This window comes from Cyprinus carpio, chromosome B6 (assembly GCF_018340385.1).
Source record: "Cyprinus carpio isolate SPL01 chromosome B6, ASM1834038v1, whole genome shotgun sequence".
In the NCBI taxonomy this organism is placed as follows: Eukaryota; Metazoa; Chordata; class Actinopteri; order Cypriniformes; family Cyprinidae; genus Cyprinus; species Cyprinus carpio.
This window is the reverse complement of record NC_056602.1, coordinates 8,918,264-8,943,518: the sequence shown is the minus strand read 5'-3', so window position 1 is coordinate 8,943,518 and position 25,255 is coordinate 8,918,264. Positions and strand designations below refer to the sequence as shown.

Below are 25,255 nucleotides of genomic sequence, written 5' to 3'. Positions count from 1 at the left end.
TCAAAAGACAAACACAATAAAGAATACACTTGCAATGGACACTGCAAAGTCAGGACAGTGATTACTGCTCTCTCAATCAGACAGACACACACACATATTCTACAACTCTAATGGCACCATCAGGACCATGCCATGTTTTTTTTAATTCTGCCTTTCAGAAGCTCCAGAAGTTACTGTTATGTTCATAAGTTTACATACCCCCAGCACAGAGATGAGCAAACTCGGTCCTGGAGGGCCACTGCCCTGCAGAGTTCTGATCCAACCCTGATCAAACTCCCCTGCCTGTGACCTTCGCAGTAATCCTGAAGACCTTGATTAGCTTCAGGCCTGTTTAATTAGGGTTTGAGCTAGACTCTGCAGGACAGTTACTTTTTTAATACTGATTTTCAGAAAAAAATAGTAGTTTTCCCTGATCATCCAATTCAAGTAGTTCACACCCTGTCTCTCTTAATAAATTGTGTTGCTTTCTTGAAAATCAATAAATGCATTTACCTTTTGAAATAGTTGTGTATGAGTCACTCAACTGTACTCAGTATAAAAAAATAGATATGAAATCATACATTCATTGCTGGAAAGGGTTCAAATATGCAAAAGATGCTGGAAAACCTGACAAAGTAAAGGATCTGGAGGATTTTTCTGAAGAAAAGCGGCCATTTAAACTGTTCAGGACAAAGGACTCATGAACCACTATCCCAAATCAAATATGAACCACTATTTATTTTTATTTAATCAGCTATAATTCTGACTAGCAGACTAAATGTAATTAAATGATATTTAATTTCAGTGAAATATCAATACCCCTTTCATCCTCTGCCATGTCCTTTCTATTTATCATGTGGAAACTGTCACCAGTGGTTCAAAGGGTTCATATTTTTACAGTCCTTCAGATGAATGGTTGGGTCTGGGAATAGAGGATCCAGTAAAAATATAATAAAACACACTTTCTATAAATACATTGTACAGTTTTCATTGTTTAAACACGTTAGAATGATGAAACAACATGATAATACAAATGTAATGAAAACAGTCGGTTACTTTAGCTGAACTATACAGCAGTTCACAAGGTCACATATGTACAGTCGTGGCCAAAAGTTTTGAGAATTACATAAATATTAGTTTTCAAAAAGTTTGCTGCTAAACTGCTTTTAGATCTTTGTTTCAGTTGTTTCTGTGATGTACTGAAATATAATTACAAGCACTTCATATGTTTCAAAGGCTTTTATCGACAATTACATGATATTTATGCAAAGAGCCAGTATTTGCAGTGTTGGCCCTTCTTTTTCAGGACCTCTGCAATTCGACTGGGCATGCTCTCAATCAACTTCTGGGCCAAATCCTGACTGATAGCAACCCATTCTTTCATAATAACTTCTTGGAGTTTGTCAGAATTAGTGGGTTTTTGTTTGCCCACCCACCTCTTGAGGATTGACCACAAGTTCTAAATGGGATTAAGATCTGGGGAGTTTCCAGGCCACGGACCCAAAATTTCAACATTCTGGTCCCCGAGCCACTTATTATCACTTTTGCCTTATGGCACGGTGCTCCATCGTGCTGGAAAATGCATTGTTCTTCACCAAACTGTTGTTGGAAGAAGTTGCTGTTGAGAGGGTGTTTTGGTACCATTCTTTATTCATGGCTGTGTTTTTGGGCAGAATTGTGAGTGAGCCCACTCCCTTGGATGAGAAGCAACCCCACACATGAATGGTGTCAGGAGTGCTTTACTGTTGGCATGACACAGGACTGATGGTAGCGCTCACCTTTTCTTCTCCGGACAAGCCTTTTTCCAGATGCCCCAAACAATCGGAAAGGGGCTTCATCAGAGAATATGACTTTGCCCCAGTCCTCAGCAGTCTATTCACTATACTTTCTGCAGAAGATCAATCTGTCCCTGATGTTTTTCTTTTGGAGAGAAGTGGCTTCTTTGCTGCCCTTCTTGACACCAGGCCATCTTCCAAAAGTCTTCGCCTCACTGTGCACGCAGATGCGCTCACACCTGCCTGCTGCCATTCCTGAGCAAGCTCTGCACTGGTGGCACTCCGATCCCGCAGCTGAATCCTCTTTAGGAGACGATCCTGGCGCTTGCTGGACTTTCTTGGACGCCCTGAAGCCTTCTTTACAAGAATTGAACCTCTTTCCTTGAAGTTCTTGATGAACCTATAAATTGTTGATTTAGGTGCAATCTTAGTAGCCACAATATCCTTGCCTGTGAAGCCATTTTTATGCAACGCAATGATGGCTGCACGCGTTTCTTTGCAGGTCACCATGGTTAACAATGGAAGAACAATGATTTCAAGCATCACCCTCCTTTAAACATGTCAAGTCTGCCATTCTAACCCAATCAGCCTGACATAATGATCTCCAGCCTTGTGCTCGTCAACATTCTCACCTGAGTTAACAAGATGATTACTGAAATGATCTCAGCAGGTCCTTTAATGACAGCAATGAAATGCAGTGGAAAGGTTTTTTTTGGATTTAAGTTAATTTTCATGGCAAAGAAGGACTATGCAATTCATCTGACCACTCTTCATAACGTTCTGGAGTATATGCAAATTGCTATTATAAAAACTTAAGCAGCAACTTTTCCAATTTCCAATATTTATGTAATTCTCAAAACTTTTGGCCACGACTGTATATATAATAGACAGAATAAGCATATTTGGCCTGCTGTCGTCTGGGAATGGAGGTGAGAAAAGCGGCGATATACAGACTTCCTCTGATGCTAATTGGTTGGATTACCTGAAAATGTTTCTCCTGAACTTTGTTAAAATAAACTTCATTAATAATTGGAAAAAATAGTCAAAGTGATTTAGTAACTGGATAAAAGATAACTTTAGTAACTGAAAAGTATTCAAAAACTGTGTTCAAGTTACCTGATTAATGACTGTTCTTTAAAGACCAGCAGTTTTCCAAAAGAATGGCAACATTTGATATCTGACCTAAAAACATTAAATATATATACACATTAAAACATATAGCCTACATTAAATCACATCGTAATAAAACAAAATACATTGTAGATTCCTAAAAAATAAAACTGGAAAACTGACATGAACAAAATAAGTGAAATTTACGCTGCACTTTTAATATGATTATGTATTAACAAATGAAGACACACCATTTCTCCTCCAAGGCTGTCTCCGGTGAATCAGGAGTCAGCTGCAGTGTTGGGAGACTCTGAAATCAGATGAGCAGAATGTGCAGAATTTAAATGGTTTTATGTTTTTATACTAACCTTCGTCTGATGTAAATCTCTCAGAAAATCAGTGCGCCCAGCAGCGAAGCACCTGAAGCGGGAATAAACGGCTCGAAACAACTTCATGCTAGAAATACAGATAAAAATATATTACAACATCAAACAACGTTTAATGTTATGTTCTTGTAAACATGTTTTTCAAAATGGTTTTATGTATTCACACTTACCTTCGTCTGCGGTAAATCTCTCAGAGATTACCGGACGCTGTCAGCCAGTAGCCCCTCACTGCAGAACCAGAACACAAGCTCTGCTGTCAGCGCACCCGCACAAATTCAAACAACAGCTGCGGCGGGAGGGGTAGGAACAGTGAGTCGATTCCGAAAAGATTCGATTCAAGGGCGTCAAGAATTGCCAGTTTCGTGTGAATCAGCTCTAAATGCGAGGTTTGGAATGTCAGTGCATGATATATTACTGTTCATTACCTCTATTACCACACTACAACAAACCTTGAGATACAGCACTACCGCGAATAGTGTGGATTTTATTTTATTAATCTCACTTAAATTTTGCGATTCTGTTCAAAAGACTCGTTTAGATTCATTTAGTTCGGATTAATTTAAAGGGTAACAGCGCTTGCTCCCTTAATTACGACATTAACCATGGTACATAAAAAAAATAAAAAATAAAAACATGATTATTGTACTCAGCATGGTAACCATAAATTAACCATGGTACATTACGTGGTAGCCTATTTGTAGTAAAACTGCCGTTATACAAATGGCAGTCAAACTGCCAAAAAACATAGTATACACTTTTACTATTGTAAAACCATGGTTAATTTTTATGAGGGCTGGTGTACTGGAAATCTCTGAACACGTCTAGTGTGCAATCAGAAATATCCTGTATCCGGAAATCTCTCTGCATCTCAAGTGTATGGTCGTGTACGGGACTTTTTCGTACACGGGTCGTACACCTTAAGTTTCACTGAAATTTACCATGTCAGATTTATCCCGGAAATTCCTCTTTTCACGCAGTGTACTTTCCATGTGAAAATTAGGGTTTTGAGCATAGAAACATACTGTATGTTAATCCCTTAAGTGCTATTTATGTTTTGCATACATTGAATGGCTGTTTTATCACATTTAGGAGGTGCTAATGTGTGGATGATCAGATAAAATCACAGAGGCAGTCCGAGTGATCACAGATCGTACAGTTCTCCCTTTGTTCAAAACACCCAAACAGCAAAATTAACTTAATTCATTTGTATGCATATATGTCGCTATGTTTACAAGTATAGTGGGACAACTAGGAAAATGTGACAATTAAGATTTATGACATTAAAATTTGTATCTAATATGTTCTATTTACTGTAGAGATCTTTAGAAATTTAAAATGAGATTGTGTGAGGGGCTTAGCCATTTGGCATCATAAACACAATGACAAATTATCACAGAGTCATCCTTTACCTCCAAGAAGAGAACACCCCACACTCTATTCTATAATATCTTAGTCACTGAATACTGGGTTGTAACAGGCACAGATGCTGCTTAGTGAACAGAAACCTAGCATGGTTGGGACACCTGGCTAAAATGAGAGGTCAGACCTATTGCTGGTTGTAGGGAGCATGGAAGGGCAGCTCTCAGAGACAAAAACCCTTTGGCAATGTGTGTCTGTGTGTGTGTGTGTGTGTGCTTTCCTCTGGGAGAACATGTGTTTTCACCTGCCCCCAGCCAACAGAGATGGGTTCCAGAGAACTTCTCAAACTGGGAGTTGTAAGGTGATCTGTATGCATGTGACTTCAAAATCTGTTGCACTTAATTGTTCTGTTATAAACTAATTTTATAGTCAAAATGTATTATATGTATATTATTGATGTATATTTCATAAACAAATCAATAAATGTATACAGTTAATGCTCTGGGATATATTTTTTTTGCTCACCAAGGATGGCTTTATTTGATAAAAAAATACAGAAAAATACTAATATTATGAGAATTTTTTTTTACATTTTTTTTAAATATGCTTTTAAAACGTAATTTATTCTTGTCATGGCAAAACTGAATTTTCAGTATCCATTACTCCAGTCTTCAGTGTCACATAATTCTTCAGAAATTTTTCTAATATGCTGATATTGTGTGTGTTGTACACATGTTGTAAAATAACCTCTTCTAAGTCATTGTATGAAATCTTAAATCATAATTAGGTCATGGTTTAATGGAACTTGTTTTCTTTTGAAGTTTGATTTTGTGTCTCACAGATTTTCCACAGGAACATTGAGAAATCAGATTTTGTTTTTTTTGTGTGTGTATTTATGTGTGGTTGTGTGTATGCGTGTGGGACGATGAAAGAAAGCTTGTGCAGTAAGACACATACCAGGTGCCTTTTATGTCTGCAGAGACCACAAAGGTGTCAAAGTTGCAGAGGCATAAAGAAATCAATGCATTCATCGTTGTTTTCTCTCGTGTCAATGCAGCAAAGAACTTGTCATCCATGAATGTATGATTTCCTCATCCTGTGTGTGCCACACTGATTCAAATGTAATGACATTACATCCATTACATTTAAATGGATGGTTAGCATTCATTAGAGTTTGTAGCGTGCTCCACCTTCCCTAGTTCCACCTGTATAGATCTGCTAGGGGTTATTTTAAATGCTTTTGTGCATTTATTTGTGCAGCAGCAGTATGTCTTAAATACTCGCAGAACTGTATCGGTGTATGTATTGGTTGCAGGGGCACCACTACGGTTTTGGCCCCCCACGTTCCGGGTGGTCCCCCTTGGTAGAAATCATGATTGCGTTCCCCTCAGTTGGTTAATCGCATAGAAATCGCAATGGCGTTCCACTCTGTAGAAATCATGTTTCCCCCTCAGGGGGCCCCCCTCCATTGTTGGGCCCTTATAATCGTCCTTACCTCCCCCCCTTTCAGCACCCCTGATAGGCAGTACCAAGTTCCTGTACTTCCTTTGCAGCAACAATAATCTACATCAACAACAACAGCAGCTACATGGCAGTTCTATTACACCAAGACCAAATACATTAACATTGTTCTAAACCATGCTAAAATCTTCGGAGAATTGTCATGATAGAACTGCAGCAAAATCTGAATATAAATGAAGTCATTCAGTGTGTATAAAAGTGTACAGCACAAGTTCAGTCTTCACAAAATACAGCATGCCAGTTTGCTTCTTTAAAAAATAATCACACACACAGACACATACAAAATTTCCCTAGTGTGCAGGGTTTCCTCCCTTCTCCACAGGCCATGACAATAGCCCTCGGGACTGGGCAGAGAGGCTCTGATAAGAATACAATAGGTCTGATGATTCCAGATAAGAATTTCTGGCCTTTCTAAGCGTCATTAGACCATCTGTATGTGTTTCTGTATGTGTCTTTCTTCCTATCCAACATTATCTACTAATAATGATTTAAACAGCGATGAATTTAGAGGACAAGATTCAGATAAGAGCATGCCGCTTCTTAGTCAGACTCTTGTGTGAACTAGAGAAAAGAAGCTGAAAAGAAACTTGAGGTGTATTTGCAGATCTACCAGGCAGCACGTTGGTGCCTTGAAGTCTATACCTTGGCCACTAAAGTTCCAGCCTCAAGGCTACAGAAAACAAATCACTGCTTGGCCAGTCCATTCACAGAGGTGAGCAGAGGCATGGGGAAGAAAGAAGAGGTGGTATTAAGGAAAGAGGAGACACCTGTTTGAATGGTCCACTGCCCATGATCTTTTTTTCTCTCTTTAATCCCAGCTTGTTTGGTCATGGAGACAGCTGAAAAGACTATTAAAGGGAATAGAGTCGGTGACAGACCCTTATTAATTAAAAGCCATTGGAGACTAAGCAAAGACTAGCCGATTCACTGCTGCATTGAATTTTACAGGTGAGAAGAAACAGTATAAAGCTCCCCAGTCAGTGAGAGACCACTTAAACCAAATGATGTTCTCGTTAGATTGAAAATGGGAGTTTATCTAGAAAACTTTAGATGTTTTATTTATATTTAATAAAATATGGATGTAATATACTGGGTTCACACATGTTAAGATCATAAACTGAGTTTGTACAAAGTACAAGATCATTCAACAGCATTTGTAGCATATTCATTACTACAAAATCAATAAATAAAAATAAAACAATTTTGACTTTAGGTGGTCAAGGTTGCATTTAGGTGTGTAAAGTGGAAGTGAATGAAGCCAATTTTACAAATTAAAAGCATAAATATGAAACTAATAATTATAGAAAAGTCTTTAAATTAATTTTATATTAAAACATGCCTTCAGATTCACTTTAATTCCTGTCATTATGCAGATCAGAAAACAAGATTTTTAAAGAATATTTCAGTTGTTTTTGTCCATAAAAGTCAATGTGGTCCATGAGTTTCTTTCTTAGGTTGAACATAAAAGAACACAGTTTGAAGAATGTGGGAAACCAAATAGCTGCTGGTTCCCAATGACTTCCATAGTAGGGAACAATAATAAGTCAGTGCGGACCAAAAACTGTGAGGGGACATTTTTTAAAACATCTTCATATTTCAGCAAATTTTCATCTGTTGGTGAACTATCCCTTTAACATCAAACCACAGTGGATTTTGTACATAATCAAATGTCATGAGATTTAAGATGTGTCACCATGTTTGATGCAGATTTGATTAATAAAGACTTAGACATTTAGATCTGTTCATCAAAAGATTATGTCGCTTTTGAAGGCCAGCAAGGCCACATGGATTAATTTCACACTACCTTTATATCCTTTTTGGATCTTTAAAATGTTGGTACTCATTGACTTATTTAATACGGACTTAAAATGTTATTCAGAATATCATTTGTGTTCTGCAGAGGAAAGAAAGTTATACAAATAGTATGTAACATGAGGAGGAGTAAATTATGACAGAATTGTCATTTTTTTTGGCTGAACTATTCCTTTTAAAATTCTTGCATGATATTCCATTTTAGTCTTCTCTGTCTGGCTAGAAATCTGACTCTGACTCGCTGAATGGGGCTGAATTGTGTTGCAGGACTTTGAGGGGATTAGATGGGCTGATCTGAGGACTGATATGGAACCCTACTGTCTGTCATTTGCATCCTTTGTAGAAGAACATCCACTGCTCTGTGTGTATATGTGTTATTGGGGGTGGGTGGCCGCATGTTAAATGACCAACACACATACTTACAAATGTAAGTACACACTCTAAAGCAGGGTTCCTCAAATCTTACCCTGGAGGGCCAATGCACTGCAGTGTTTAGCTCCAACCCTGATCAAACTCACCTACCTGTGATTTTCTAATGATCCTGAAGACATTGATTAGCATGCTCAGGTGTGTTTGATTAGGGTTACAGCTAAACTCTGCAGGAAAGTGCATCTCGTGGGCCAGATTTGAGGATCCCTGCTCTAAAGGCCACACATGGTACACTGGCACATTTTGTATGTTGGGGTGGAGTAATTTCCTTAACAGATGTTTAACTCATTTTTGCCCCACATTTGGTTTAACAGGTATTTGGTTTAAGTCTCCTCCTATCTGCATTTGGCTCTAATTGACTGATCATCCGATTCATTATATGTTCATTCTGTCTCACCAGGCTAATAAAAAGGGATTACAAAGCAATATACAATGATCTGACTTGAACCTTTGTCAGTAATGTGTGTAATTACATTATCATGGTATTACCATAAGCTGCAGTTCAGTGTTGTGACTGAGGAAGGACCAAGTCATCCATTGTCCTCACCAGCTGGAGGCTAAGAAAATCTTGATTGGTAAAAATAGAGTAATATAGCTATAATATAGTAATCACGCTCAGGTTTCCACTCTCATAGTGTCTCAGAGATCCGACAGACTTCAGTGAACAGATGTTTGTCTGCCGTCCAGGTGTGCTTGAGCTTGTTGTTCACCTCTGAAAGTGTACTGATTTGACTCCTCAGAAGCAGTCTCTGTCTGCCTGCCTTTTGTTGTTTCAACCAGGCCACATTGTTGAAGACGAGAGACTTGGGGTAAAAGATTTGTGGTTGTGGCAGGGGTGTGGTGGTGGCATATGCCCGTCTGTGTATGAGTTATGTCTGTGTACATCAAACATGTGTCTGGGTGTGGATGTGACTGCATGTGTGAGAAGTTTGTGTAGAAAAGGCTAGAGTATGTAAGCGACATGGATCAGCTTTTTTTTTTTTTACTCTGATAGCGTGCAACTCAGTGTACCTAGCAAAACCGCAGCTTCCTGATTTTTCTGACATCTGTTTGTGTCTATCTCTGTTCTACAACTTGATTTATAAATTATATCATATGTTATGTAAAAAGTATTAAGCACATGACACACATTATGAGGCGCCTCAATCATCTCAAATCTGAATCTTAACTCCTTTTAAATATCAACTTTCAAATGAATTATATCAAAATGTTCTCTTTTTTTTATTCATGTATTTAACATGTTCGTACTGTAGAATACATTGTATCTTGTTCCCGTTATACACCAAGACATAGTAACCTCACTGGGTTACAATTACGAAGGGACCAACATTTGAGATGAACGGCTCCAAGGGTTTCTCTGTGTCAGTGGCGCCATCTTTTGGGCATAGATGGCTATTTGCAACTATTCAGTCCCGTCACAATTACAATAAATAAATAAATAAATATTTATTATTTATTTAGAAATTAACTGAATTTTATATTGAAAGTGAACTAAATGTTACAAGTGAATTCTTACAAGCTTAAAAAAATAAATAAACTAGACCTACCACTACTTTAACCAGTAAACAGACTAGTCTGACCATTCTGGAAAACCTAGCCTACTATATTGTGCACTTACATAAATAATTTTAGCTGTAACTTTTATTCAAAGCACTTTACAACAACCACAATATACTATTATATACATTATACACATTGTAGGCCTGTTATAGTCCTACAATACATTTTAATCTCTGTTTAATTCCCCACAAGAGCAGTTTCACTTGGCCAGTATACTCTAAATTAAACGTTTTAACAGAAAGATATGAATATTTTCCTCAGTCCATTGAGAACTATGAGCTTGTGTCTGGGCTGACTGGTTTGCGCACGCGCTCTCGCTGCCTCTCAGCTCACGGGAATGACGTGCGTGAACGTTCCCATCGCTGCTCAAGGCAACGTCAGCGGGTAAGGAAATGCGATGCCCTAATAACAATTCCTTCAAATATATACACTCATATTTAATGGATGCAAACTGTAATTTATCAGGACCTGTACAGCGTCTGTTTCGAACTGCAGACTGAAGTCGCCATGTTAAATACGTGTTTTAAGTTAATAGGGTTATTATTATAGGGAAACGCAGCGAGAGCTCGATGACTCCTTATCTTGTTTGGGATCCGGTAACTGTCTATTTACAATATTTATTCGTTTATCTTTGCAGATTGTCGTCCTGTATACGCTAGGAATAAACGGTTCAGTCTGTTTATTCGAAACAAAGTAGCAGTTGTGTACACTAAAATTCTCGGGAAAATACAAGCAAATGTGATAAAATCGAGCAGGCTGCTGCTTGCAACATTGTAACCAGACCCATGATGAGTTGCTGGATGTGGAGGAAGGTGCGATCACAACAGCGTCAGCTCATAAACAGTGTGTTTTGTTTCGTGGAAAATATACGTTTATTATGTATTCAGTGACACAACTGTTAAACAACATTTGAGATCGCTTAAGCACTAATCATTAAAACATTAGTGACGTTGAATGAATGTCAGGACAGGCTTTTGGTTCTTATTATAGTTTCTCTTGACTTGCATTAAACGTTTGCTTTTGTGTGTGTGTGTGTGTCATTGGTTTTGGGTTATTTGTGACCGTGAGAGACATGGCAGTCACTGTGAGAGCTAACAGCTGTTACCTCAAAAGAACAACAAGACGGCAGTTTGCAAAGGGCATTACATTTATTTTGCCATATGAAGTATTTCTTATGTATCAACTGACTTTCCTCAAAGCTCAAATTTATTTATTATTCATTTTAATTGTCCTGCAGTGACACTTATTTATAATATTGAAATAATTTCATCGATTTTTTTTTTATTGGATTGATAAAAAACATTTTTGGTATTTTATCCAGTTATTTCAGTGTCTGCTGAATGCCACCGCTGATTTTCAAAAAGTAAGTAATAAAATGTTTGAATTAATTTTTAAGCGTATATATGTCTGTAAAAGTCTGTCCGATTTCTCTTATGCTCACCAAAACTTCAGATATTTGATAAATGAAGTAAATCTGTGTTGTTGTGAAATATAATTACAGTTTAGCTACAGTTTAAATAAACTGTTTTCTATTTTAATGTATTTGTATGTCATCTATTCATGTGATGGCAAAAGTGAATTTTCAGCAGTCATTACTGCAGTTTTCAGTGTATAATCCTTCAGATATCATTCTATTATGCTGATTTGGTGCTCAAGAAGTATTTCTTATTATCACCATCAATGTTGCAAACAGTTCTGCAGCTTAATATTTTTGTGGAAAACAAATAAAATAAAATAATTATTAAAATATCTGGAATATAAATAACTCGTAACATCATAAAATATCAATTGAATGCATTCTAACTTAATAAATATATCAATTTCACTTGGTAGTACCCAAGGCATGATTCAATATTTCTATCCCATTTGCAGATTTAAGCCACACTCATCAAGAAGATGGACAGCTATGGGTTTGTGTCTTGACTTTCTCCAATGAACGTTACCTCTCCTCTTCTTAGATTCTGTTTTTAATTACAAGTATATCTGAAGAACATGGCATGTTCTTTCAGGTTCTCTAGTGACATGTTCAGTGGCAGAGCAGTTCTGGGGGAGGACAGCTCGGTCATGGCCCGAATGCAGAAGAAGTTCTGGAAGACCAAGCAGGTTCTGATCAAGGCCACAGGGAAGAAAGAAGATGAGCATGTGGTGGCATCTGACGCAGATCTTGATGCCAAATTGGAGGTATGAGCACCCTTGTAAATGTAGTGAAATGACCTGTGGGTGAAAGTGAAGCATCACTGGGCCAGGTTTTTCTTTCAGTGAGTCTGTATGACTCATTCTGTTTTTTAACATCTGAAAGCAAATTTTTTTCCGTTTGATGTTTGTGTGCCTGACAACGACAGAGAAATAACTGAATGAGATGGAGGGAGGTTAATGGTGTACTGTCACATGATCACAGGGAAGAGAGAAGATGAGCAGATCTCTAGATGATGCTATACTTTGATCAGCTGTGCTTGATTTTACCACTGTATACAGACATTCAGTCTAAATGGCCCTGGCACTGTCTCTGTCTTGACTGCCTTTCTTTTACACGCACACACACACGCACACACACACACACACACACACACACACACACACACACACACACACACACACACAACTGCCCTTTCTTCTCCCTTTCCCTCTTTACATATTCAGGCAATGCATTCCCTATAAATGTTAATGTCTTTTTTAAACAGCAGTCCAAAGCAGATTTAGGTAGGATGCACACAGACTCACACTTAGGTGACACCAACTCAAACACAAACATTTCAAACAAATAACTTTCTAACTTTTTAACTTTCTATAATTTTTTTATGGTTTTCACAAAAATATTAATCAACACCCTGTTTACAACATTGATAATAAGAAATGTTACTTGAGCACCAAAAAAAAAAAAAACACATGAAAATGATTTCAGATGTATCACGTGACTCTTAAAATTGGAGTAATGGCTATTAAAATCAAGCTATTCCTTTACAAAAAGAAATTTGCATTTTAAAATATATTAAAACAGAAGACATGTATTTTAAATTGTAATATTACTTCACAATATTGCTGTTTTTTATATATATATATATATATATATATATATATATATATATATATATATATATTTGGTCAAATAAATGCAGCATGGTAAGAACAGGAGAAACATCTTACCAGCCCCAAACTTTTGGAATGTAGTATACATTTGTACCTTGTATGAGGACGTTTTTATATAATACCTAAAGTGATATCCATTTATTTGCTTAAATTATATCAATTAAAAATACTCCCAAACAACATAATGCCTAAATTCACCCACCCTAATAATATCACTGAAAAAACTTTTCTCAAACTCTTTTAGCACAAATTAAAGCAAAATTAATGTAAACTTATTTAAAGGGATACTCCACCCCAAAATGAAAATTTTGTCATTAATCACTTACCCCCATGTCGTTCCAAACCCATAAAAGCTTTGTTCGTCTTCGTAATACAATTTAAGATATTTTGGATGAAAACCGGGAGGCATGTAACTGTCCCATAGACTGCCAAGTAAATAACAGTGTCAAGGTCCATAAAAGGTATGAAAGTCGTCGTCAGAATACTCCATCTGCCATCAGAAGTGCAATCTGGGTTATATGAAGTGACGGGAAAACTTTTTGTAAGCGATGAAAACAAAAACATTTGGTTAATAGTTAGCTTTTATTAAAGAAAGTAGCTGATTTCTTGTAATCAAGACCTAATAAAAATCTGTAGACCACTCTTAGTTTAAGGAAGTGTGTGCGCGTGTGTTTGTTTATGTGTGTTTGTTTAATCTTGCCTTGCCTCAGGCTGTTACACTTAAGCATATCCTGGTTTACTGGTCATTAGATGGTTTCCAGTGAAGAGGAGAGCAGAAGACAGACCACCGTAAGCCCCCCGGCTGCTTGCTTAATGAACAGGTGTATCCATGTTCTTTATCCATTGAGCCACAGCTGCCCTTATGATCATGTGAATTGGCTTTTGCCTGTTTGGTAACAAAGCACTGTTTCCTCTTAACTTGAAAACAATAATGCATCATCCTTATGGTGCGAAATGGCAGAATTTTACATTAGTAAATACACTAACAGTGTTTATTTAGCCGAGGCTGTTGTACAAACCTGATTCCTGAGGGTGTTGTTCTTGTATGTTTGTCAGGCCTGTGCACAGAGTTAAACAGTAACCTGAAAGCAGACCTCACCTGCAGGGGTCACACCTTCATCAGCACACATGGACCTTAGTCTGGGTGGATGCCATATTTAATTTGATCCACATGAATATACTTTATTAATACATGAAATGACCATAGTAATACTTTTCTTCTGAAATCCCGACTATGATTATTTGAATACTTTCCTTACAAACCTGCTTAAACACAGTAGTTGCAAAGGCTTAAGTCTGGAAACCGGAAGGTTACTGGTGTGAGCCATGAACTATCACTATTATGCCTTGTAATAAGTATAATGCAGGTCGCTTTTGATAACAGCATCTGCTAAATTACCAGCTACACTACCATTCAATAGTCTGGGGTCTGTAAGATTTTCAGCATTGACTCTTGTGCTCACCAAGGCTGTATTTATTTGGTCAAAAAAAAGAGAATATTGTGAAATATCATTACAATTGAAAATAACCTTTTTTCTATTTAAATGTATTTTAAAATGTGATTTATTTCTGTGATGTAAGCTTAATTTTCAGCAGCCATTATTTCAGTCTTCAGTGTCACATGATCCTTCAGAAAACGGTCTAATATGCAGATTTGGTGATTTAAAACTTTTATTATTATTATCAATGTTGAAAACAGTTGTGCTGATGAATTATTTTATTTTTTTGAAAAGTCAAACCACTTCAGGATTTGTTAATAAATAGAAAATTCAAAAGAACAGCATTTATTTGAAATATAAATCTTTTGTAACATTATAAATGTCTTTGCTGTATGCATCTTTGCTGAATAAAAGCATTAATTCTTGTGTGCCTACTGCTGTTCCCAAGGTTTTAAAATGTGAGTTGGGGTTTCACTGGTATTGTCTATAGCCCAGTGTTTTCATCCCACTATTGAATACTGGAATTGGTCCTGTTCCTATATTTGGCTCCTCGAAGCTTTTGAAACTCTCTCTAGAACAAAGGCAGCTCAACAGAATGAGTCATTTATATTATTTGTGTCATTTCTGTGAGTTTCTTGTTTCAGGTAGAACACATTCTCCTGCTCTCTCAGACAGTCAGGGATTTAACATCCTTTGTTGCCATGACAGCAAGACTGGAAAAACCATTTTTTGTGTTCAAATGTGGGTTTTTTTTGGAGTCTTTAGTGTGGGTGACCAAATGTTCTGTCTGAGTATATAAATGAGGAAAAGAATAAAAGATTCAGAGATATGTTGGTGTGCTGCAACAAACACAGTGCTGCTTCCTTTTTAACATTTGTAACCAAAACTAAAACAATGTATGAATTGCATTTGTTAATGATAATGCGTTATCTGTTTCCTCCAGTTTTTCCGTTCAGTCCAGAGCACTTGCACAGAACTTCTGAAAGTGATTGAGAAATACCAGCAAAGAATCACACGTGAGTGAGGAACATGATCTTCCACCCTCTTTGTGTGTGCAAACACAAAGAGTCTAGTTCAGCTTTTTTTGAAAGCCTCTGCATGCAGTGGAATACAGCACATTTTCTCAGTTACAATGAATGCCGTTACTGTTGAGTCAACAGTCCATTTTAAGCATAACTCTACAAATGTGTTTTTGTGGTGTTCATAATAATGCAAATTGTTTCTAATACTATGAGTTATTGTTGTGGTAATAACCATGTTTTTGCCTCCTGTGACCTCCTCACTTCAGACCTCTCTCAAGAGGAGAATGAGCTCGGACTGTTCTTGCGCTTCCAGGCAGAGCATGATAAAACAAAAGCAGGCAGTATGATGGACGCCACCAGTAAAGCCCTCTGCTGTTCTGCCAAGCAAAGGTAGGCACTCTTCTTCAAATATGACCAAATCAGGGCTTCAGATCATTAATGCAATTTATTTCATAATTCTTTAATAAAAACTATAAGAATAATCCATGACTGAATACATTGCAACAACAGCTAAGCAGTTTGGTCAGGGTATGTATATATACACACGTGTATGTACTGTATATATGCATGAATATTATGTAATGTATAAACTCTTTTAAAAGCTTTTAAGTCAGAAATTAATACTGTTATTCAGCAAGGCTGCATTAAATGCATCAAAACATTCTATTTTAAATAAATGCTGTTCTTTTCAAAGAATCCTTTAAAAATTAAATGTTTTTTGAACACCACACACACACACACACACACACATATAATTTTTTCCCTTTAATTTATTAAATTGGAAAAATAATGCCAACATATAAACTTTTTCACTAGTGTTCTGTTTTTTTTACTTTTTTTTTTGTTAACTTTTGATTAATTACTCAATTATTACAAATCATTATAAGTTACTTTGGCAGCCCTAGAAAGAATATTTCTATATTCTGCAAACACTAAAGATGCACTAACATCTCTGTCCTTCGGTGCTACATTCACTCAACAATCATGTGATTAAGCCACTGGCAACAATTTCTCTTTGTCCTCTGTCATGTCCAGGTTGGCGCTGTGTCCCCCTCTCCATCGTTTGGAACAGGAAGTGGAGACGTTCCGGAGGAGAGCAATCGCAGACACCCTGCTGACCGTAAGCCGAATGGAGAAAGCCCGTACTGAGTACCGCGGAGCTCTGCTCTGGATGAAGGACGTGTCACAGGAACTGGACCCAGATACTTACAAACAACTGGAAAAATTTCGCAAGGTCGGACTGCGCAAAGCGAGCAATCGAAGGGGGGACTTGCATCTGTATACAACATGGAGGTTGAAGTGTCTGTTATCTCTGTGTGTTTGTAAACAGGTTCAGGCCCAGGTTAGAGGAACAAAAGTGCACTTCGATAAGCTGAAGAATGACGTGTGTCAGAAAGTGGTCATGCTGGGCGCCAGTCGCTGCAACATGCTTTCACATTCCTTATGTACTTACCAGGTAAAATTCCTTCCAACTGTTATTCCTTATTAAACCTGTTTCACTCTTATTTTTTAAACCTTTTCTCATCCTGTATTGTTCTTTCTGTAGACGACGCTCTTACAGTACTGGGAGAAGACTGCACATGTGATGTCTGGCATCCATGAGGCCTTCAAAGGATATGTACCTTACCAGTTCACTACCCTTAAAGTAGGTGTCCATGCACAAATTCCAGAAATAAAACTGTTGTCATGAAATTTAAGCTCTTACTTGACTACATTTGGCTCATTACAGGAATTAAGGGACCCATTGGATCAAATTGTCTCCACGCAGACAGCAGAAAACAGCAAAGACGAGGAAAAGAAGACACATCCAGACAAGTGAGAACACAGTTAGACATAGTTTGGCCATGAGCCAGCCATTTTCATCATCTTCTTTGTTTTTTGTGTGAAATATACATCACATGGTCAATGAATCTCACACAGACAAATCTAGCGGTTTCAGTTTTCTTCATTCTTTTTCATCAAGAAAGCATTCTTTTCCTTTGAAGGCGCCCTGCTTGCCTCTCATTGTCAGATCTTTCATTCACTCTCTTTCCTCATTCTCTGCAACCCTCCGTGTCCCTCAGATTATGTCTCTTCAGGCGAGGGGCCTTTTTGAAGGCTCTGGTTACTGATCTGTGAGTGGAACATTGTATTTCTTTTAGAAACTCCTGCTACCTTCGTGAACAGGAAACACTGTTTAAAGTTCCACTGTCATTTCCTGTCTTGGCAGCGGGAAATGAGACAGTGTATTTATTCCTGTGCCATCTGTGTTAGACATGCTGTTATATAAAGCTGTGATGACCCTCACCCGCTTCCTAGAAATATCGCTGTGACTCACTCCAATTTGTCAGTTTAGATTTAATCGAATGTGTTTTGTAATTCTAATCTGATACTGTGTCATAGTAATGTGAATCATCTCTTCTCTGCATCCATTTAGCCATGCATCAGGGTGTCTATTAATTTAATTTGGTGTTTGTATGTTTATGTTTCAGTCTTGTTTCACTTGAAGATGAACAGCTGGGTGAATCATCCGATATGGGTATGTTCCGTTTTTAAAGCACATGTAGGAACATGCAGGATTGCCTAATGATTTTCTATTGGCTCAAGTTTCTTAAAAAGGTGCACTTCCTTTGTGTTTTTATCAGTTTCTACTCGTGCGGTAGATGGACAGAGTAGAGGATCTGACAGTTCTTTGTGTGCCAGTCTGGACTCTGGTAAAGTGTGTGTGTTTGCATACTAGGCCTTGTCCCACTACTCATTGCTACTAATTGACTAGTCATCTAGAAAAATAGTCGACTATTAAAATAAATGGCAAATTATGTTTTAGTTATTTTGGACCGTAGTTTAGTCAGCTAAATTGTTATTCAAATCCTTAGATAAGCACATATATAATAATTAATTACATTATATATATATTTGTCATACCACTCAGCCCTAGATTTAATTTCACTTCAGTGAAGAAGCAGCACAACTCAAGTCATATGATCAGTTGACACAGACTTAAAGCATTAAATATTGATAGAACTAACAACTTTTTGTGTAGTCGGTGCAACTCCTAGTGTGTTTGAGCAGCTATTATTTACAGTATTAAATACTGTTTGTATTTCTCATCTTCATCTCTACCCCTGTACAGCATTGAATGAACAATTAGGCCCTATTGGTGGAGATAGCACAGATGATGACCTCCTATTATTGACCCCTGAGCCTGGCCCGACCCCTTCTCTCATTCCAACCTTGACCCCAACCCTACACGCATCCATGTCTATTATGCAGCCTCAGATACTGCAGGAGGTCTCAAAGCCTCCTGCTATTCAGTGGGGCGTAGGCGTATCACATGAGGAAATGCAAGATGCCTTTCCCAGCAGTCTACCACCTGAAATAGGTATAAATGCTTGGCTGGGCATCTCTTCAGTGCCCAGGGCTCCATTAGTGCCTGTTCTTACTCTCTAAAATCAATCTTAAAGGGATACTCCATCCCAAAATGAAAATGTTGTCATTATACACTTACCCCCATGCCGTTCCAACGTTACGGTTGAATCACTGATGGCAGATGGGCTATTCTGACGATGCTTTTCATACTTTCCTGGACCATGACACTGTTATTTATTTGGCAGTCTATGGGACAGTTTTCATCCAAAATATCTTAAATTTTGTTCTGAAGACGAACGAAGCTTTTACTAGTTTGGAACGACATGGGGGTAAGTGATTAATGACAAAATTTTAATTTTTTGGTGGAGTAACCCTTTAAACCCCCCTTTGGATGTGCTTTAACATCGTCATCTATCAGTATTTTAGGTTTCATAGGAATTATTCAGAAACTTTTTATGCTTACTGCTCTTTTAGATTTCCTTCTCCACTCTTAAAACTCTCCAGGTGTTTCTGACTCTGTTTCTGTAAAACTTTTAAAAAGCATTTTTAAAAACTGTACTTTCCTCAAGGTTACTTTCTTTTTCCCTAGCTTTTTACGCTCTTCGATTTTTATGCACTCTTGGAAGATTTTGGGAACTTTTTTCACATTTTAAACCTAAATTGACTTCTTATGTTTTATTACGCAACCAAGTTTTTCTTGAAGCTTCTCTGTGATTCTTTTTACTATACTTCTGCTACGCTACACTACTGTAAAATGTTTTTACAGTCTCCATTTTTTGTCTTGTTTTCCAGTACAAATATCGAAATATTCTAAAACCAAGATGCGTTTAATTGAGAAGCAAGATGACATGAGATAGCAAGTCTTGTTTTTTGAAAAATGAGTGAGTTTAAACTTAAAAAAAAATATATATATATATAAATATAAATATTTATATTTATATATATATAGTAAGAAAAATCAATTATTTTTTTCCTATTAATTAAGTTCAGCAGATTTCGTTTCTTGTTAAAGCTTAAGCTCATTTATTTTTGATATTTTTATCACAAAACAAGACTTAATATATGATTTCATTTGGCTTCTCAAGATATTAAGTCTTGTTTTTTGCTTAATTTAGCAAAATTAAGTCAGTTTAGGCTTAAAACAGAAAAATATACCTGTCATTATGGCAAGAAAAATTAATTTGTTTTCCCTTTGAAAAAGGTTTATTTTTCTGATTTTTCTGACACCACTGGCAGATTTTATTTTCTTGTTTTAATATTAAGCTCACATAATTTTAATACATTTTAAGAAAACAAGTCTTAGTATCTAATATAATTTGCCTTATAAAATATTTTTTTCTTGATTAAAGAATGTGTAGATATTTGTACCAGAAAACAAGACAACAGTATTTAGGGAGCAATTTGCTTTTTGTCGTGTAAAAACCTGATTATCTTCTTATTTTTATTAGTAGGCAGGGATCTGTTGTCTGAGGTGAAAGAAGAGGAAGGAGAGAGAGGTGACCTGGCCTTCCTGCAGGATCTGCTGAGTCCCGGGGCTGCGGGTGGCAATAGTGAGTTTAGTAAGGCATGGCAGGATGCTTTCGGCTGTTTTGAGGCCCCTCCTGCTCCTGTTACTGCTCCTTCACAGGAAGCAGAAACGGCAAACACACCCACTGGCTTCCTGCCATCACATCTCCTGGACCATAGCCTTAGTGCCACAGGTTTGCACAAACTTTTATTTGCCCTCTACAGGCTGGAGGAACAAACAACACAGTTTTGTTGTGCGACTAGTATTCAGTGCAGTCACTTGTGATGTACATATTTATTCTTTTTCTGTTGTTCAGGATGGGCGACTCCACCTATGTTTCAAGCCCCACCCCTCCAACCACCTTCCAGTGGAGGACAACCTACCCAGAATAGTCCACACTCATCTGCCAGTGGTGAGAGCTTTATATCACATATCAAAAATTAACAGATGGATACAGACAATCTTAGATGGTCTTTTTTGTACTGTTTCTGTAGTGATTCATCCCTCTGTGTCTTTTTAGCACCTAAGGGAAGCTCCAGGGATATGTCTGCCTGGTTTAATCTCTTTGCAGATCTGGACCCTCTGTCCAACCCAGATGCTATTGGACGTAGTGATCAGGAGTTCCTCAATGCCTGAGGTGTGTTATTGTGAGTTTGTATATATTTATCACTGACAAATAAGTCCCAGGTTTATAAAAATATACCATTTTAGGTGTTGATATTGTTGATATTTTATTTGGTGTATATATATATATATATATATATATATAAAATGTATACGTGTATATACAGTGCCTTGCTAAAGTATTCATACCCCTTCATGCTTTATGTTGTTGCCTTTGGTTAATCTACTTTGAATTACTTTTTTTCCCCACGTCAGTCTACACTCCATACACCATAATTGTAAAGCAAAAAACAGGTTTTTAACATATTTGCAAATTTCTTAAAAATAAAAAACTTAAATGATTCCATTGCATAAGTATTCATACCCTTATCTGGGACAGTTGAAATTTACCTAAGGAGCATTCATATTGCTTGTAGATGTTACTTCCATTAGAGCGAAGTTAACTTGTGGCAAATTCAATTGAATGGGTATGATTTGGAAAGGCAAACATGTCTTAATAAAAGGTCTAACAGCTGATAATGCATATCAGAGCAAAAACCAAGCCCTGAGGTCAAAAGAACCGCCTGTAGAGCTCAGAAACAGGTTTGCATCAAGCCACACATCTGGGAAAGAGTTCAGAAAAAAAAACTGCTTCATTGAAGGGTCACAGAAGCATGCAGTCTCTGTTACCCTTAATGGAAGAAGTTTGAAACAACCAGGACTCTTCCTAGAGCTGGCCTCCTGGCCAAACTAAACAATTGGAGAAGGGCTTTGGTTAGTGTGGTGACCAAGAACCTGAAGGTCACTCTAGTTGAGCTCCATGATCATATGTGGAGATAGGAGAAATCTACTGAAGGACAAACATCACTTCAACACTCAAGTGTGGCAAGACTCAATGCAATCTTCAGTGAAGACACATGAAAACACACTTGAAATTTGCAAAAAAGCACCCTCAGACTCTGAGAAACAAGATTATCTGCTCTGATGAACCTCGATTCCAAGCATCATGTTTGAAGGAAACCATGCACTGCTCATTATCTGCAGAGTACCATCTCAAACATGAAGTTTGCTGGTAGCAGCCTCATGCTGTGGGGCTGTTTTTCAGCAGCCGGGACTCATCAGAGTAGAAGACAAGCTCAATGCACCAAAATATAGAGATAGCCTTAATGAAAACCCAGTCCAGAATATTTAGAACCTTAGACTGGGCAGAAGGTTCACCTTCCAACAGGACAATATATATATATATATATATATATATATATATATATATATATATATATATATATATATATATATACATATATATATATATATGTACATATACTGTATATATATGTACATATACTGTATATATAATACTTATAAATATGGCTTTACTTGTCACAAGTAATCTTGTATTGCAAAGGTGAGATTGTGTCCTTACGCAGCCTTTTACCTCTCTCAGTGAAGAATGGTCTGGAGCTGTATCACATCCAAAATATTCTATGATGGAAAGGAGTGCATATCCCAGGCTTTATTCGGAGCTGGATCACTACCTCTCCTGAAACAATTCCACATGAGCCAAGGAAGCATCCAGAAATCTCTATCCATATAAAACACTGGAAAGTTTCTGAGATATGTGAATGTCTCTCTTTTTCCATCCTTTCATTGTGTGCGTGAATTTACTGTATGTTCATTAGGACACCTATAGTGTTGTTACCTGAGAGCAAAGTATCTGTTACTTTATGAAGTGCACATGTTTAAAGGGACAAGAAGGAGAGGATTTGCCCATCTTGTATATGGTTGTTTTTTTGCCTAGGACTAAACCTGCGTAAATGTGTGTATATCTGTTTGCTTTGTATCGACGGGAGTTTTAATGTCCAGAAACATGGTTACAGATTTATAACATCTATTATAGATTATAGACTGTATTTTTAACGAAGACCGATATCCAAAGTGTGAAGTTGTGTGTAAATCACAAATATTTTTGGAGTCTCTTTCACTGGATTAGTTTAACCCTAAATGATAAAATAAATGAAATTATTTATTAATGTAATAAAAAAGTGTTACTGTTAACTACATATGCAAGTTGTGTGCTGTGCCATTAGTTTGGTGGGAATGAGAAGGTCACAGTTTAATGGAGCTAATCATAGGTGATGCATTCTTGTTTTCAGTGACAGAAATGCTGGAATGTGTTTGTGAATATGTTTTTGTATGTGATTTCATTTCGTTTGTCACCTTTAGCACAGGTTTAGCTAAATATCCTACTCTGGAAAACATTACACATTTCATTTTATCCCAAGATGATCATGTTTAGTCTCATTAGGAGTGACCAATCGGTTTTCTATTGCATTTCAGAAATCAAGTTATCGCTTGCACTAAACTGTCTCCGAGTCCAGTCTCGGATTGTTCTAGAATGTATGTTGTCTGTTTTAAGCATAGACATGTTCGTTGATCTGAATAGCTTTGTCTGTACATTTCGCACAGGATTTCACTACATATTTAATAGAGCACGTTTTTGTCTTTGAGTGGTTTAACATTTTGAAGTGTCCAAACTTTGTGTTTGGAACTACATGTTGAGATGTTATTGTATGACTTTTTTGTTGTAAGAAAAAGAATGTACACCACACCATTCGCAGCTGCTTTCATCTGTTTATTTTATGCAACTTTGCCTTTGTTTCAATTAAATAATGTACAATTTCAATAAAGGAAACTGGATTGAGAGATTTTGTATTTGAGAGCAAATAAATCTTGAGCTGAATCCCGTTTCTGATTGTTATTTCTCTGATTATTTGTCAATATAATCAAGAAACCAGAGTTACACCCATCTTGAAATGTATTCACAGAAAGACAAATCTTGTAACAACTTAAATTCAATAACAGGCACCAGTCTAATTTACACACAATTCAGTATTAAGGCAATTACATACAATTTGTTCAGGATTGCCCGTTTTCTTTCAGCTTTTTTCTTTTTGGAAGAAAGGAAGCTTTACGGTGGGATAAATAGTAAATTTCACAGTATAAAGATGCTACAGTTCAAATCAGTTCACTATTAGCTAAAGCCATGCTTCCCTCTTTTAAATTATTTGCATCCCTGTTCTCTCGTTATACATGACAAGTCTTTCATATCCAGTGTGCTCTGATAGTCTGATCTATTTTCCTTCACTCGACTGAAATTACAGTAATAATCACACATATCTGTTGAACTAATCTTGAAATTTAGCAACAGAACTGATAAGTGCATCATAATCATAATACTGTCCGGTACATTTGATCTATGTCTCCTCCAGGCTGTTCGTGTACCATCAAAACCTTCTCTCACCAGCAAATCACATTAAGCACATACCGGTTACATATATGGGGAAGGGCTCTATACATTTAAGGGGTGAGACTGGATGTAGGGACAGACGATGATAGAAAAAGGACTGTATGAAAATGGGGTCCTATAAACGAGTGGTGGGAGTCAGGCACATTTGTTAGTCCTCCTCAAATCTGCTACAACATTTCTGGTTGTTCTTCCAGCACTATTCAAACTGCATGTAAACTATAAGCAACTAAAACTGTGACCTAAAAGCTCCATTTCCCTAGTAAATCAAATCACTTAAATTTACAACACAGGTCAAAAGTTTGGAAAAATTAAGATTTAAAAAAAAAAAAATTTTTTTTTTAATGTTTTTAAAAGAAGTCTCTTATACTCACCAAAACTGGATTTATTTTATTAAAATACAGTAGTAACTGAAATTCTATTTAAGAGAAATGGTTTCTATGTTAATATATTTTAAAATATAAATTATTCCTGTGATGCAAAGCTGAATTTTCAGCAGGCATTACTCCAGTCTTCAGTGTCACATGATCCTTCAGAATTATTAGTGGTACTCTATTAATAACAGTTCTTATTATTTCTAATGATGAAAGCAATTTCTGCTTAATATTTTTGTGGAAATCATGACTGACTTTTTTTTCAGAATTCTTTGATGTGTAAACTTCAAAATACGTAATTTATTTGAAACATGCAACATTTTGTAACATTATAAATGCCTTTACTGTCACTTTTGATCAATTTAATGCATCCTCGCTGAATAAAATAATTAATTCATGAAAACTGTTTTCAACAATGATTTTAAGAAATGGTTTCTTGAGCACCAAATCAGCACATTAGAATGATTTCTGAAGGAGCGTGTGATACTGAAGACTAGAAAAATAATGATGAAAATATAGCTTTGCCATCAGAATCAGAAAAAGCTTTATTGCCAAGTATGGCAATACTTAGTTATGATTCTGATTCTGATCAAATGGCTAAATGATGTTTAGAAAATATGTTAAAATGTAGTATTATTTC

General features: G+C 36.8%; 1 protein-coding gene and 1 long non-coding RNA gene across 9 annotated transcripts; one reads left to right on the top strand and one right to left on the bottom strand.

Moving 5' to 3' along the window:
• Positions 1 to 2,624: 2,624 nt before the first annotated feature.
• Positions 2,625 to 3,729, bottom strand: LOC109056024. Its single transcript, XR_002012054.2, has 3 exons — positions 3,421 to 3,729; positions 3,116 to 3,320; positions 2,625 to 2,936 (listed from the first exon to the last, which is right to left on the bottom strand). It is a non-coding gene; the product is annotated as an uncharacterized LOC109056024 (long non-coding RNA).
• A 6,477-nt stretch (positions 3,730 to 10,206) lies between these two features.
• ical1 (islet cell autoantigen 1-like) lies at positions 10,207 to 23,682 on the top strand. Of its 8 annotated transcripts, none has more exons than XM_042725570.1 (17): positions 10,207 to 10,315; positions 11,253 to 11,294; positions 11,804 to 11,841; positions 11,941 to 12,112; positions 15,401 to 15,473; positions 15,746 to 15,869; positions 16,515 to 16,713; positions 16,810 to 16,935; positions 17,026 to 17,124; positions 17,209 to 17,294; positions 17,951 to 17,997; positions 18,104 to 18,172; positions 18,592 to 18,840; positions 20,279 to 20,527; positions 20,651 to 20,746; positions 20,855 to 20,971; positions 22,382 to 23,682. In XM_042725570.1, exons 3-16 carry the CDS (start codon positions 11,828 to 11,830, stop codon positions 20,968 to 20,970), a joined length of 1,719 nt encoding a protein of 572 aa, XP_042581504.1. In that variant the 5' UTR covers positions 10,207 to 10,315; positions 11,253 to 11,294; positions 11,804 to 11,827; the 3' UTR covers position 20,971; positions 22,382 to 23,682. The 8 variants fall into 8 exon arrangements, with proteins under 8 accessions (XP_042581504.1, XP_042581501.1, XP_042581503.1 ...); XM_042725567.1 differs by having other exon boundaries at positions 20,276 to 20,527; XM_042725569.1 differs by having other exon boundaries at positions 20,276 to 20,527; positions 20,855 to 20,981.
• The last annotated feature ends 1,573 nt before the right edge of the window (positions 23,683 to 25,255 follow it).